This window comes from Hoplias malabaricus, chromosome Y, assembly GCF_029633855.1.
Source record: "Hoplias malabaricus isolate fHopMal1 chromosome Y, fHopMal1.hap1, whole genome shotgun sequence".
NCBI classification, from domain to species: domain Eukaryota; kingdom Metazoa; phylum Chordata; class Actinopteri; order Characiformes; family Erythrinidae; genus Hoplias; species Hoplias malabaricus.
Genome location: NC_089820.1, coordinates 57,742,360 through 57,759,102, shown reverse-complemented (window position 1 = coordinate 57,759,102; position 16,743 = coordinate 57,742,360). Strand labels below are relative to the sequence as shown.

At 45.8% G+C, this 16,743-nt stretch overlaps 1 protein-coding gene across 6 annotated transcripts in view; it reads right to left on the bottom strand.

Moving 5' to 3' along the window:
• Window positions 1-5,060: 5,060 nt before the first annotated feature.
• The window catches only part of LOC136677984 (phosphorylase b kinase regulatory subunit beta-like), a 113,617-nt gene continuing 101,934 nt past the window's right edge, over window positions 5,061-16,743 (bottom strand). For 4 of the 6 annotated variants that reach the window (XM_066655720.1, XM_066655718.1, XM_066655717.1 and 1 more), the window contains 7 exons: window positions 15,783-15,873; window positions 11,651-11,853; window positions 10,899-11,033; window positions 10,399-10,528; window positions 8,505-8,612; window positions 8,200-8,340; window positions 5,061-7,143 (listed from right to left, as the gene is read on the bottom strand). In XM_066655720.1, the coding sequence (XP_066511817.1) occupies window positions 7,006-7,143; window positions 8,200-8,340; window positions 8,505-8,612; window positions 10,399-10,528; window positions 10,899-11,033; window positions 11,651-11,853; window positions 15,783-15,873 (946 nt within the window). In that variant the 3' untranslated portion in view covers window positions 5,061-7,005. Of the gene's footprint in view, window positions 7,144-8,199; window positions 8,341-8,504; window positions 8,613-10,398; window positions 10,529-10,898; window positions 11,034-11,490; window positions 11,854-15,782; window positions 15,874-16,743 lie in introns of those variants that run through there. The other 2 variants (XM_066655721.1, XM_066655722.1) reach the window with 2 other exon arrangements.

Here is a 16,743-nt window from a genome sequence, read left to right as displayed (position 1 = left end):
ACAGTTTCACACACTCACCCAGTCACTCACACACTCACCCAGTCACTCATGCACTCACCCAGTCACTCACGCACTCACCCAGTCACTCACACATGTGGACAGTTTCACACATTCACCCAGTCACTCATGCACTCACACACTCACCCAGTCACTCACACACTCACCCAGTCACTCATGCACTCACACACTCACCCAGTCACTCACACATGTGGACAGTTTCACACATTCACCCAGTCACTCATGCACTCACACACTCACCCAGTCACTCATGCACTCACCCAGTCACTCACACACTCACCCAGTCACTCACACATGTGGACAATTTCACACACTCACCCAGTCACTCACACACACACCCAGTCATTCACACACTCACACCTGTGGACAGTGTCACATACTCACCCAGTCACTCACGCACTCACCCAGTCACTCACACACTCACACCTGTGGATAGTTTCACACACTCACTCAGTCACTCACACACTCACACCTGTGGACAGTGTCACATACTCACCCAGTCACTCACACACTCACTGTCACTCACACACACCTGTGAACAGTTTCACACATTCACCCAGTCACTCATGCACTCACACACTCACCCAGTCACTCACACACTCACACCTGTGGACAGTTTCACACACTCACCCAGTCACTCACACACTCACCCAGTCACTCACACATGTGGACAGTTTCACACACTCACCCAGTCACTCACACACACACCCAGTCATTCACACACTCACACCTGTGGACAGTGTCACATACTCACCCAGTCACTCACACTCACCTGTGGACAAGTCTCCTACATGAAATGAACTAATGAACTATGACAGATGTGTTGTAGTTCCCAGAAATCATTCTCTGACTGTGTAGTGTTCCCTGCTGTGCTCCTATTATCCACACCCCTTTTGTTGAACAGTCTTTACCAAGCTGCTCCTCTTTGCTCCTCAGAATTCATGTCCAGCGTCCGGGCCGTGGATGAGAGCAGGGAACGGCCAGAAGAACAATTTAAAGCCAGCAGCATGATGTTATCAGAAACTCCTCGAAGACGGGGCTCTGAGAGAAAGCCCCGAGACTCGGGCTGGGTTTGTTAAGGACATTAAAAAAACCCTGCTGCACCGCTCTGCACTTTGTAATGGAGCTGATTTCCACCACAAATACAGAATTGATTTTAAGGTGCGGTGCAGGAGCTGTGACTCTCTGTGGGATGAAGATTCATGGCTGTGGCTCAGAGCCCCTGCTGCTGAATAAAGAATAAACTTCAGTCCCGTCTCCTGGAGGTCTTCATTACTCCACTCCAGTGAAACAGGACTGATTTACTCTTATTACAGTTACTCTGAGTGGACGCTTTATTAGAACCCTCCCTCCCTCCACTCACCAGCCACTTCATTAGAAACACCCCCCTCTACCTCCACAGAGTTTAATAGACGTGCTTAGGCCACTCTTTTAGAAACATGGTCCATTTACTTCCACTCACTGACCACTCTTCATTAGAAATACCTCCTATTTACGTCCAGTCACTGGCCACTTTATCAGACCCCCCGCCCCTTCCTCCTCCTCCTCAAACACTTTCACTCAGTGTCCACTTCATTAGAAACACATCACTTCATCACTTATACTTTCACTTTATTATAAATGACCCCTTCTACCTCCGTCTGCTGCCTGCTCCAGTCACTGGCCATTTTATTAAAAACACCTCCTTTTCTTCCACTGGCCACCCACGCAGACACAGGGAGAACACACCACACTCCTCACAGACAGTCACTCAGAGCGGGACTCTAACCCACAACCTCCAGGACCCTGGAGCTGTGACAGAGACACTACCTGCCGCCCACTGGCCACTTTATTAGAATCAGTTGCCGTTGATATAAACTCCCTCACCACTTTATTAGAAACATTAACCTTATAGGAACACTAAGGGCGTATAACTGAAAAGTGTAGCCTGTGCATTGTGCGCCACAAGGCAGGGGTTTCCTATAAAGAGGCCGAATATCTGAGCTACAGTGAGAAGCCGTGTCTTTCCCGAGCTTCCCCTGAGCTTTTATTGGCTGCCAATGTGTCAAAGAGATAAATGTGACAACAGCCTTGTCACTTGCGTGTCCTGCTGTTTCTAGGTGACCTTCAGAGCCCCCGCCGCGCCGAAACTGCGGGACGACCGAGAGCAGAGCGAGATAGAAGCGCCACTGCCAGTCATTGCCTAATGTTCCAGACAGATCGGCTATTAGGAACCGCTTCAGTGCTGCCGGTGGCAGACAGGCTTTGACTTTAAAGCCCTGTTAACTTTTATGAGGGGTCCTTTAAGGGAAAACATTAGACTCTTTATTGCCTCTCGCCTCTCCCCGGAATACGTCCTGACTTATCCCCAGAGCAAATCGGCAGCCCTCGTTCGTTTAGATACGTTCTGTTAGGGTTTAATGGTCCGTTGTGAGATAACACAAAAAGAAAGATGACAGCTTGATTACATTAAATCTGGCAACCTCACGGCATCGTCTTCAGACCCTCATTCATTTCTCCAGCGCGATGGAGGACGCCGTTCTTTTAGTTTAATTCTGGGAAATTCATGAGGGATGTCTGATTTTAAAGAGCACATTTGGTACATTTTCCCTATGTCCTTTTTTTTTTAAACAAGGTCTTGATGTAGGATATTGTTTTTAAACTCTTTTCACACCATATTTATGATATAAATGTGTATTGAGTTCACTGGTATGGTCCGTATGATGCTGTTTTGTGGGGCTATGGTGTTCCAGCTGGTTGCTTGGGTGCTGCTAAGCAATCCTATGTTATTTTCACTATCTGTCACCCTACCCCTATAGTCTCAGACACAGAGGCTCCGCCCACTAACAGCGTGTTAATCTGGCCTCACTGTCAGGATTCTACCAGCTGCATTTTGATTGGCTCTCTGTACATCCGTGTATTATTTTATACTGGCTCTGGTACTGGTCCGACGTGAATCAAACACTGCCTCCAAAATGGCAGACTGGTTTTTGCGGGACGTTTATGTTTCCTTTTCCTGCAGTTGTAGGCATTAAGTGGTGAAAGATACCTGACTCTCCCTCCAGAGAGAGACTGCCCTAACCCTAACCTGTATTTACTTATTTATCATAGCCCCGCCATTTCATACTGCTGTTATAAAGAGTGCTGCAGTCTGGACCATAAAGGATAGCCAATCAGAACAGAATTCATTTAAATATTTAAGGAGCATAATGCAGTCTAAAAGCATTCATTTCCACACTGTCATTTAACACAGAAACTAATTCATTTATTCCTTATTCATCTTCTGTAGGACTCTCAGAATCACTGGGTTCACAGCAAGAACACACCCTGGACAAGACATTACACACTCACCCAGTCACTCACACACACTCACCCTGTCACTCTCACACACCTCTGGACCATTTAACACACTCACCCTGTCACTCACACACACTCACCCAGTCACTCACACACACTCACCCTGTCACTCTCACACACCTCTGGACCATTTAACACACTCACCCTGTCACTCACACACACTCACCCAGTCACTCACACACACTCACCCTGTCACTCACACACACCTCTGGACCATTTAACACACTCACCCTGTCACTCACACACACTCACCCAGTCACTCACACACACTCACCCTGTCACTCACACACACCTCTGGACCATTTAACACTCTCACCCAGTCACTCACACCTGTGGACCACTCCACACACTCACCCAGTCACTCACACACACTCGCACCAGTGTATCATTTCTCACACTCACCCAGTCACTCACACACACACACATTTGTGGACAGTTTCACACCGTCACTCCACCTACGAACTTGTGTTTGGACTGCGGGAGGGAACCCGAGCACCTGGAGGAAACCCACAGACGATCTACAGGATGTAATACTCTGCGTTAAACACACACTCGAATAACAACAGCACCTTTGATGCTTCACACACTTCTCCACCTGTGTTTATTTAATTTATTCATTAATGCAAGAAAAAATATTATATATAATACTGACTTTACCAGAGCTTTTAACACTTTCAGCATCTGGAGACAAGCTACACTCAGCTAAAGCACATTATTATTATATTTATGATTATAAACTGGTAATTAGTGATTTCTAGGGTGTTGCTGAGTGGTTGCCATGGTAACACTGGTGGTTACCTGGGTGCTGCTAACCAGTTGGTATAGTTTTCCAGGTGGTTCTAATGGTATTGCTGAATGGTTGCTATGGTAACACAAGTTTGTTGATAAGATTCTTTATCTATTGTCACTTCACAATTTTGCATCTGATGATGAGCTACAAGTGTGATATGATACAGCACTGCGACTAATTAATATTAATAACACTATTATTATTTGGTGTTTGTTGATAAATCTAGTGCTTACTAAGGCATAGTCCCTGTGTGTGTGTGTGTGTGTGTGTTTCACGATGGTGGTGTGGGGGGAGTGGGTTGAATATATTCTTTTCTACAACAGGGGGCGCTGCAGTAACTGTTTGTAAACCACAGCGCTGTACAATCCCTGGTGGTTGCTAAGGTGTTGCTAACACAAACGCTGGAAAGAATATTAATACTTTGCACAATCTATTTAAATAAATCATTAAATGAAATGTCATCCTCAGGAACAGCCTCACATCAACCTCAGAGCCGTACGCTCAATGCCAAGCGTGGGCTACAGGGCAATAAACCACATCAGCACTGGGCTAGGGGCAGAACCGTGTCCTCTGGAGTGATGCAGCTCCATTCGACACCTGTGGAGGTTGGGGTTGTTTCTGTGTTCCAGAACCGATCATCCAGCCCCAGCACCTGACCACAATAACGCTCGTGTGCCATCAGACCCTTACAGCAGTGTTCCAGCGCGTAGTGTAAAGCCCTCCCAGAAGAGCAGGAGCTGACACTGCAGCGAAGAAGAAAAAACTCTCTGTGAATACCCTTCATTTCAGAAGAAAGTGTGTTCAAATAAAGAGGCTCTTTGATGTTTAATTGATGTTCACTTTGTCTTTATCCGTCAAAGTGGGGGAAGAGAGTCTGCCCTTTAAAAAAAAACATGAGAAAACTGCAGCAGGTTCACACTTCGTATTTATTCCTTCTTCTACATTAAATTGCTTCCAAAAAAAAAGAAAAAAAGGTAGTTCTGCCAGGAGAAAATGTCAAACACACACACACACACACACACACACACACACACACACACTCAGTATGAATACATTTCAGTGGAGCTTTCCGCTCTATTCTTCTACGGGAAAGAGTCGACTAATTGAGGACCCGTGCAGCAGGAAGACGACCCCAAACCTTTTCAACGCAAACGTACCGCACCCTTTCCTTACTTTTCTACCTCACCGTCCCCCCCCCCCTTTTCCCAAAAGGGCTCCTGTGAATACAGTTCAAACACACAGCTTATCATTCCTTTTCTACAGAAACTGCATTTCCTACAGCAGCATCACTCCGTACACGACAAGAAACATGCGGATACAGCAGGAGCGAGCTAAAACCGAGCGCTGCTGGAGTCAGGCGGCTTACACTCACTGAGAATATAATACATTACCTACTCACAATGGGTTACACATCTACTGAATATACACCCATCACTGTCCATTCCCTCAGCTCCACTGACCACACAAGAGAAGCAGTGTGTGTTGTGCTGGTGTAGAGTGGATCAGACACAGCAGTGCTGCTGGAGTTTTTAAACCCCTCAGTGTCTGGACTGAGAACAGTCCACCGACCAAAAACATCCAGCCGACAGCGTCCTGTGTCACTGATGAAGGACTAGAGGACGAGCGACACACACTGTGCAGCGACAGATGAGCTACTGTCTCTGACTCTACATCTACAAGGTGGACCAACGAGGGAGGAGTGTCTCACAGAGTGGACAGAGAGTGGACACAGGGTTTAAAAACTCCAGCAGCACTGCTGTGTCTGATCCACTCTACACCAGCACCACACACACTAACACACCACCACCACGTCAGTGTCACTGCAGCGCTGAGAATGATCCACCACCACATCACACCTGCTCTGTGGGGGTCCTGAGCGCTGAAGAACGGGGGGAAAAGGGGGTATGAATGAAATAAACAGTGAGTGTAGAAACTAGGAGGTGGCTTTAATGTTTTGGATGAATGGTGTATATATGAAACTCATTAGTCGTATATGCTCTGATTACTCTGCATCTCTCTCTCTCTCTGAGTGCGCTGTAAAACTAGGTACCGCTTTATTACAGAGCTGTGGTCGTAGCGCTACATGACAACAGACCTACGATTGTGCAGATATAGTAAATAAAGCCGTATTAACGTCCTAACACTGACTGAGGTGAAACGGCGTGACGCTTGTCGGAATAAACATTTATAAACACTTATGAGGCTCGATGTCGACTGTCATAACATCAAAGGCTGCATTATCTGTGAAGACAATTCATATTAATGATTCTACAACACAGTTATTTACTGTTATTACAACAGATGGCGTAGAGTGAGCCGAGTACAGTCGAGTAGAGTAGGGACCATGCAGCGGAAAAGCATCAATAGCTGCCTCAACTGGACGACCCACTCCATGGATTATAAACGGGTTCGTTCAGGGACTAGAAAGCAGTCTATTTCCTCATCCTGTGTGAGCTGGACTTTATGGAGTTAATGTGACGCTTCCTTCTTTTTGACTGTAAATATATATAACCCCCCAGAAATATGACTGACTGCTCCTTTAACTACAAACTCAGGACCCGGCGTTTGAGGAAAACGCTAAGAAAAGTAACCGCTGTGTTCTGCTGCTGTAAACAACAAAAAAAATAAACCTACAGTAAGAAAAGTGAAAGGTGGGAGGTCACAGAACATGAGATTTAAAAATAGATGTAAGAGTTCATATTCGTTTGTCCGAGGCCAAGAGAGGAAACGTATCTAACCACGGAATGGAATCCTACGCTGGACGGATTTAGCTGAGAGTGGTAGTCTTAGAGGACAGAGGTGGGCTTTTTTACAGAGAGAGAGAGAGAGAGAGAGAGAAAGAGAGAGAGTCAGTCCAGTGTTTAGCTGACAGAGCAGGGGTCATCTTTGCTGGGCTTCACTTCTCCCTGCAGCAGTTGGATCATCACAGCTTTAGTCAGATAACTGGACGTGCCCATCTTTCCCAGAGGAGGGGTGTTATAGAATAACTCCATGTCCTCCTACAGAGGAAACACAACATTATTAAATGTATACTGGATATACAGGGGCTGGACAATGAAAGTGAAACACCTGGTTTTAGACCACAGTAATGTATTAGTATGGTGTAGGGCCTCCTTTTGCGGCCGATACAGCGTCAGTTCGTCTTGGGAATGACATACACAAGTCCTGCACAGTGGTCAGAGGGATTTGAAGCCATTCTTCTTGCAGGATAGTGGCCAGGTCTCTACGTGATGCTGGTGGAGGAAAACGTTCCTCCAAAACACCCCAAAGTGGCTCAATAATATTTAGATCTGGTGACTGTGCAGGCCATGGGAGATGTTCAACTTCACTTTCATGTTCATCAAACCAATCTTTCACCAGTCTTGCTGTGTGTATTGGTGCGTTGTCGTCCTGATACACGGCACCGCCTTCAGGACACAGTGTTTGAACCATTGGATGCACATGGTCTTACTGGTGCAGTGTGGAGTTAATGAAGATTGGCCACCAGGCTGCTCCAATTTAGCCATGGGTTAAACACGCTGATGTGGATGTAGTTCAGTGATGATACACTCTGCTTTCGCTGAGACACTGGGGGGCCGGTGCTGGAGGAGAATACGCTGCAGGGCTGTGGTCACACGGAGGTGGACGTGGATCTGTGTTTGTGAATATTTACTGTTTACAAAACACACGTCCATTTTACACGTGAAACTTTTGGACACGCTCCCAATAAAGATATTTTTACATTTCTGAGCTGTACTGGGTGTAAATGGCGTTATCTGTGGTTTATTTTTACTGTTACCTTCAGAGAAATACAGTCTTTTCCTGTTCCTGAGAAGTTACAGTATTAGATACGTGTTTTTAATATTATATCATCGCTGTCCAATCAAAAACGTCTCTGCAGAAGAAGAAAAAAACCTTCTTTGTATTCCAAGTCATTTCTATTGGTCTATTCATCATGAAATTTGTACACAGTGTATTTGTAGACACACACACACACACACACACACACACACTTATATTCATTAAGCTAACAGCAGTGATTATTCCTCTCTGTTGTAATGAAAGAATAACCTCACCTTGTTGTCAGCTCTCTCCGGTCGGCCGCGGTCCTTCTGGAAATCAGCGAAAGCCTCTTTAACCAAATGATCCAGATCCACCGTCTCCTGGAACTCCAGCTCCGGGTTCCTCTCCAACACGATGGACACCACCATCAGCAGCTGGACACAGAACACACCAGAAAAGCTCAGATCATGAGAAACATCAACAGAAAATGTTCAGAAAGGAGCCCACACCGAGGAGTTCTGCACAAATACGTCTTTTGTAGCTACTGTAGCCATTTGTACAGTTCATATCTCACGTTTTTTACTGTGTACACACTCACCTCCACGATGATCTGTCTGTACTCAGGAAGCACGATGTTCTTCAGTGTGTCCTCCACCAGGAGAGAGAAGTTCATCTCGTACATGGTCATATCAGACAGAGTGGGTTGCTAAAGAGAGACAAGAAAACACATTCAGTTACCAGCTCCAACGCAGACACAACAAAAAACAGTGGAGGCTTAAAATAGTCATCACAGTGTGTGTGTTTGTTGTGTGTGTTGTGTATGTGTATATACTTCTTCCAAAGAACATTTTTTCTAAATTAGTGCTTTAAATTACATGTGTTGTAGGTAAACAGCAAATAATGATTTACTACAAAAAACATCTTTTTACAGGATATAATCTCCCTCGTCTCCACAGGAACGCAGTTCTGTTTCTAAATGAAACGTCTGTGACCTGCTTTGGTCCAAACCCCACAGCAGTGTTCTCCCCCTGTGTAAACAGCCCCTGTTCAGAACGCCCCCTTTCAGCACCTGTTCCTTTAAATGATAATGAGCCGCTCGCTGTTCACCCCGACCCCGAGCGCACAGCAGTGAGTTTTTAGCCGTTTTCGCTCGGTTCTCTTTCTTCTCCGTCTCTACTCAGTTCTCGTTGTGTTCGTTTCGCCGCGTCTAACCTCGTCTTTGCGCTCTCACAGCAACGCTGGTCCAGCGCTGTGATTGGACAAACTCGGACGAGGGGGCGGGTCAATTCTAAAGTCTAAAACGGAGCAGAATCAGAACGATTCGTTTTATCCCATGTTTTCTGACTGTTTTCAGCCCACGGAAAACTGACTGTGTGTTCTTGTTTCACAGTGTGTGCTTTGGTGGACTCCACATTAACTGAACACATGCGTTGAACAGGAGACATTTTGATAATACATGATCATACAGAAGTGCATTCTGAACCTTTAGGCTTGAGCAACAGCCTCATGAAGAACAGAGCAGTAGAATGTGTAGGTTTTGAACCCGCAAACGCCACAAAAGGCTCACGGCGCCGAGGCCGAGGTGTTCTTTGCTCTGATTAAATATCCAGTGACCTCACGGACCTAAAGAGGTGTTTATTAAATGGATGATGAGTTCACCTGAGGGCGGCACGGTGGCGCAGCAGGTTAGTGTCGCAGTAACACAGCTCCAGGGACCTTGAGGTTGTGGGTTCGATTCCCACTCCGGGTGATTGTCTGTGAGGAGTGTGGTGTGTTCTCCCCGTGTCCGCGTGGGTTTCCTCCGGGTGACTGTCTGTGAGGAGTGTGGTGTGTTCTCCCTGTGTCTGTGTGGGTTTCCTCCAGGTGACTGTCTGTGAGGAGTGTGGTGTGTTCTCCCTGTGTCCGCGTGGGTTTCCTCCGGGTGACTGTCTGTGAGGAGTGTGGTGTGTTCTCCCTGTGTCCGCGTGGGTTTCCTCCGGGTGACTGTCTGTGAGGAGTGTGGTGTGTTCTCCCCGTGTCCGCGTGGGTTTCCTCCGGGTGACTGTCTGTGAGGAGTGTGGTGTGTTCTCCCTGTGTCTGTGTGGGTTTCCTCCAGGTGACTGTCTGTGAGGAGTGTGGTGTGTTCTCCCCGTGTCCGCGTGGGTTTCCTCCGGGTGACTGTCTGTGAGGAGTGTGGTGTGTTCTCCCTGTGTCCGCGTGGGTTTCCTCCGGGTGACTGTCTGTGAGGAGTGTGGTGTGTTCTCCCCGTGTCTGCGTGGGTTTCCTCTGGGTGCTCCGGTTTCTTCCCACGGTCCAAACACACGTTGGTAGGTGGATTGGTGACTCAAAAAGTGTCCGTAGGTGTGAGTGAGTGAATGTGTGAGTGTGTGTTGCCCTGTGAAGGACTGGTGCCCCCTCCAGGGTGTATTCAATGATTCCAGGTAGGCTCTGGACCCACCGTGACCCTGAATAGGATAAGCGGTTACAGATAATGAATGAATGAATGAGTTCACCTGGGGCAAGTGAAGGCCGGCCACCTTGATGCCGTTACGAGTTCTTTCCAGAATCTGCCACACACGATCATAAAAACCCAGCGGTGTGCGGTTCAGAGAGCCGTCGATCTGCCTTCGGTTCAGCCATGACCTGAGGAGGAAAACCAGCTCAGAACCGCTACAGAACATTCAGAACGCAGTTTAAAATCAATGCTGAAGTACACAGGCCTGCAGTCTCACTGTTAAATAAATGGGAGATTGAACAGGAGCCAGTAAATTAAACAGAGATTAATACATACAGTGAAATTACATTACAGTGTGTATGAAATTGGCAAAAAAAAGAGGTCCATCCAATAATTGTTATGGGAAATTAATAATTAACCTCCGTAGCCTTTAAAAAAATAAAGAAACGAAATCAAATTACTCTCCATATGACATTTAAATGTTAATCATGTGGGAACGAAGACTGAGAGCTGTGGGTATCTATGGAAACAGAGGTGTGTGTGTGTGTGTGTGTGTACCTGCCGGTCTGCTGGGGCTGGAGAACATCAAGCAGCAGCTGTTTGACATCGCTGGGGGACATTTGGTAGATGTCCTGGGGGCGCATGTCCCCTGCTCGTATCTGCAGCTCGTGTTTCATGGCCTGGACGATCCACCTGAATCAGAACCAGAACCAGCACAAACATGAAAACAATAACTACCACAGCGTTCATGTTAAAACACAGTCCACGGCCAAAAGAACATCAGAAACCAGTAAATTAACTTCTTATTGTTTCTCACTGTCCATTCTCTCAGCTCCACTGACCACACAGGAGCACTTTGTAGGTCTAGAGTTACAGAACGTAGTCCATCTGTTGCTCTGCATACTTTATTACCCCGCTTCCCCCCCTGTTCTCCAGCGCTCAGGACCCCCACAGAGCAGGTGTGATGTGGTGGTGGATCATTCTCAGCGCTGCAGTGACACTGACGTGGTGGTGGTGTGTTAGTGTGTGTTGTGCTGGTGTAGAGTGGATCAGACACAGCAGTGCTGCTGGAGTTTTTAAAACCTGTGTCCACTCTCTGTCCACTCTGTGAGACACTCCTCCCTCGTTGGTCCACCTTGTAGATGTAGAGTCAGAGACAGTAGCTCTGATCTATAACTGTCTGTAGGTTCCAAACTACAAAGAGCAACTGTGGAGCTAATAAAACAGACAATGATTGTAGAAACAAGGCAGTAACTTTAAGTTTTATCGGAGGAGTGTATATTAGTGTGTGTGTGTGTGTGTGTGTGTACCCGATGCGGATCTTCAGCATCCCGTTGAACAGCTCTGGGTTGTTGGAGATGATCCAGCCGATGTGGATCACCAGCTCCTGATGGAGCACGGCTTCTCTCTCTCCGTGTGGACTGCACTTACTGTAGATAATGTCTTTAATGACCCCTGGAGACAGAGGGTTCGAGATCACCTCCTCATCGTGTCCAAACAGACCCAGAGTCACCTGGAAACAAGGGGTACGTTCCACAACAGCTCTGAAAAATCACTGAAGACGTGTCTTCACACGCAGTCTCAAAACAATGCCTCTCTAATGCTCTAAACAATGCAACAGGGCGGGGCTTGATTTGAAGGTCATTGTAAGGTTTTTCTTTTTAAACTCTACTTTCTTTCATTTTATCATTTTTACATTCACCCATTCATCTGTTAGCGATTCATTTTGATCAGGGTCACAGTGGGTCCACAGCCCACCCAGAATCACTGTGGGTAAGGCAACAACACACTGGGCAGAGAATGAATGAATGAATGAATCACTCATCTAGTCAGTCAGTCAGTCACATGGACATTTCACACAGTCACCCAGTCACTTACACACTCACTCACTCACAGCTGAGTTTCACTCACTCACTCACTCACTCATTGCTGAGTTTCTCACTCACTCACTCACTCATTGCTGAGTTTCTCACTCACTCACTCACAGCTGAGTTTCTCACTCACTCACTCACAGCTGAGTTTCACTCACTCACAGCTGAGTTTCACTCACTCACTCACTCACTCACTCACTCACTCACTCACAGCTGAGTTTCTCTCACTCATTCACACACACACAGAGCTGAGGACAGTTTTAGACACGTGTTCTTGCCTTGTGCCAAATGATTCTATGACCCTGAGTATGATGAACCGGTTACAGATAATGAACTATATATTTATTTATTTATTTATTTACACAATAATCTAATCTTTAATCAGACAAAGTCAAATAGAACATATTCTAAAGCTACTTCAATAAATAAATTAAAGGACTCTCTTAGGACAAAATGTGCTGCTCTCTTTAAACCACCTCCTCTGGGAAGGGCTTTAGACTAGATACTGGGACATTGCTGTGATGATCTGATGGCATTCGGCCGTGTGAACTTTACTGAGGTCAGGTACAGACGTGGGGTGAGTAGTCATGGATCATAAACCCCTTTCGAACTCATCCCAAAGACACTGGATGGAGCTCCATCACTCCTCAGAAGCTATACTCCAATGATGGCTTTACACTCCTCCAGCCGACACCTGGCATTGAGCATGGTGACCTTAGGCTCTTGTGCAGCTGCTCCAGATCATCCCATTTCATTTTCATAGCTCTTCTAAGCCTTATAAAGTGTAAGAGGTGTCGACAAACTTTTGAGCTCATAGTCCCCACGTGGAGTGACCTGTTTTTGCTGAAATAAATATAATTTTGCGACTAATGTATTAAACTAGGTCTCCAGAATACAATCTATATGCAGATGTATTCCACCTGGAGATGCGGTCTAATGAATCATGACAAGTTTATGGGTGTGTGTGTGTGTGCGTGTGTGTGAGGTGGGGGGCTGCATTCAGAGGCTTTACAATCCAATTAATCTGAGGAATATTATTAAACATAAGAATAACAACGAGCTGCAGCCAAAAGAAGGGAAGCACGGAACACACCGGGACGGATGTATATTATACGTAGCTTAGAGTAACAACGCCTGTACTCTGAGCTTAATTATAAACACCTATCTTGTACCTACACTCACTGGCCATTATATCAGAAACACTCCTCATACAGGAGCACTTTGGAGCTTCATTGTTTACTGTTCTATCTGTTGCTGCCCAAATATTAAGCTCCATGAGTCATTCAGAGTGGCTTTTTATGAAGTGGTTCATTGTAGAAGCTCAGATTTCTTCACAGTGGGGGTGAATGGAACCAGACGTCTCTGTGTGAGTGACTGTGTGTGTGTGTGTGTGTGAAATTGACCAAAGGTGTGTGTGTGACTGTGTGAGTGTGAGTGGCTGAGTGTGAGTATGTGATATTGTCCCCAGGTGTTAGTGTGTGAGTGACTGGGTGAGTGTGTGTGTGTGTGTGTGTGTGTGTGTGACTGCGTGAGTGTGTGTTAATATCCACAGGTGTGAGTGTGTGTTATTATCCACAGGTGTGAGTGTGTGAGTGACTTGGTGAGTGTGTGCTATTATACACAGGTGTGAGTGACTGGGTGAGTGTGTGAAACTGTCCACACATGTGAGTATGTGTGAGTGACTGGGTGAGTGTGTGTTATTATCCTCAGGTGTGAGTGACTGGGTGAGTGTGTATTATTATCCACAGGTGTGAGTGTGTGTGAGTGACTGGGTGATTTTGTGAGTGACTGGGTGATTGTGTGTTATTATCCACAGGTGTGAGTGTGAGTGACTGGGTGATTGTGTGAGTGACTGGGTGATTGTGTGAGTGACTGGGTGATTGTGTGTTATTATCCACAGGTGTGAGTGACTGGGTGAGTGTGTGAGTGACTTGGTGAGTGTGTGTTATTATCCTCAGGTGTGAGTGACTGGGTGAGTGTGTATTATTATCCACAGGTGTGAGTGTGTGTGAGTGACTGGGTGATTTTGTGAGTGACTGGGTGATTGTGTGTTATTATCCACAGGTGTGAGTGTGTGTGAGTGACTTGGTGAGTGTGTGCTATTATACACAGGTGTGAGTGACTGGGTGAGTGTGTGAAACTGTCCACACATGTGAGTGTGTGTGAGTGACTGGGTGAGTGTGTGTTATTATCCTCAGGTGTGAGTGACTGGGTGAGTGTGTATTATTATCCACAGGTGTGAGTGTGTGTGAGTGACTGGGTGATTGTGTGTTATTATCCACAGGTGTGAGTGTGAGTGACTGGGTGATTGTGTGAGTGACTGGGTGATTGTGTGTTATTATCCCCAGGTGTGAGTGACTGGGTGAGTGTGTGAGTGACTGGGTGATTGTGTGTTATTATCCACAGGTGTGAGTGACTGGGTGAGTGTGTGAGTGACTTGGTGAGTGTGTGTTATTATCCTCAGGTGTGAGTGACTGGGTGAGTGTGTGTTATTATCCACAGGTGTGAGTGTGTGTGAGTGACTGGGTGATTGTGTGAGTGTGTGTTATTATCCACAGGTGTGAGTGTGTGAGTGACTGAGTGAGTGTGTTATTATCCACAGGTGTGAGTGTGTGAGTGACTGGGTGAGTGTGTGAGTGACTGGGTGAGTGTGTGTTATTATCCACAGGTGTGAGTGAGTGACAGTGAGTGTGTGATGGTGCTGTGTTAACCCCGTGTGTGTTCCTGCCTTGCACCCTATGATGAAGTGCTTACAGAAGATGAATGAATGAATGAGTGTCTGGTTCTTAGCACCACCACAGTGAAGGATTATGACACTTCCTTAAAATGGACAACTATTTAACAAACATTCACATACACCATCACTGTCCAAAGAAAAACATCTCTCTCTGTGTTTGTGGAGGTTTAGTTACTGCATCATCGCTTGAACACAGCAGCTATTCTTCACACTGTGTAAAAATCTCATGACGAACAAACCAACCCTCCCCTGTAAATGACTATTTTGGAGATATATATATATATATATATTTATTTATTTTACTTGGACAGCAATGATGTATTAAATGTCTAAGATCGCAGTAAATGCAGGAGTTGTACTTTGGTATTCTACCAGTACGGGAATGATTCTGACATCACAACTCGTCCAATTCACGCTCCATTACAAATTTTAACTCTAAAACGCTTGTTTTTCCCATAAAATGAACACCACTCGAAAGAAGCCTCAACAGACGATGAACTCTATCTGATAACGTGGCCAGGGAGTGTCCAATCCACAAATGTACATCAGAAACAGCGAGCAGCGCTATAAATCTGCGCTGGTGATCAGCTGTGTTAGCTGCTTAGTCAACGTTAGCGCTTAGCTGCATTGGTTCGGCAAGCTAGCAGTGAAGCATGCTATCAGTCTGAATCAGTTTAGCTACAGACAGAAACAGTAGGAGGAGCTTAGAATGAGGAATGGAAGACACACGCATGATCAGTGAACATTAAAATGTCTTTAGTGGCTTAAAAGTCGAGTTTCTAGAGCTTGATTCTGTTGGAAGTTTTGGCTCCTGACGGTTTTGGTCCCACTTACCTGTTTGCCATGCACTAAAATGCTAGTAATACTGGGCGCCAGGCTGTCCACTAGCTTACTTAAGAGACTGGCAGCAAGACGCACAACAGACCTGGTGAACAGAAACACATCATCCCACAGGGGTTAACACTCACACAGCTCCGTCCAGGCTCAACAGGACAGATTTATGTGTGTTTACATAGGGATTACACTGTTTGCATTAACTTTAACACATCCTGCGGGTCACTGCTCACTCACCGCACGGCTTTTCTACCTGCTGCATCTGTACATTACATATTTATGCCATTTCTACTTTAATTTTATTTGAAATATTAGAATAGAATCATTTTTCAATGTTCTATTGCTTTTATTTTGGAAGAAAAAAAGGTAAATATCATAAAATGTCACATGTTCCTCCCGTGGTATCCAGGCAGATACAGCGAAGGGAGTTTTCCTGTTGTTTAGGACTTCAGGAGCTGAACTGAAGGCTTTACATATTTAATTACGTATGAACAAATGTCGTAGACAGAGATAAGGCTGAAAATCTTTGGAGTATTTATTTTAAATACATCAACTCCACAGCCTTAAAGTCCAATATCATCCAACCTCTCAGACTCTTAGCTGCAGGAGTTAGCAGCTAAGCTCTCGACAGATCTCACGGCGCCTTCTTTTAGCCACCACAAAAATAAGCTTGTACTGGAGCTGTCCAAAGGCTGCTGCTTCTGCGGCGTGACACATTTAAATCTACACTTAAACGAAGGTTTAGAGTCATTAGTATTCGCAGGTTTGCTCCTCTGGGAACTGGAGTTTATCAGGAACGCCTCACTGCGTCTGAATGACAAACGTGCTGTGGGAATTTAAACCCTGCTGCAGCTCTCCTCCCTCTCTCAGGTCACTCTCAGATTTATTCCCATATTCCAATAATAAAATCACAGCTGCTGAGGTATTTTAATGTTCACTAATGTTCTGAACCCTTGGTTGA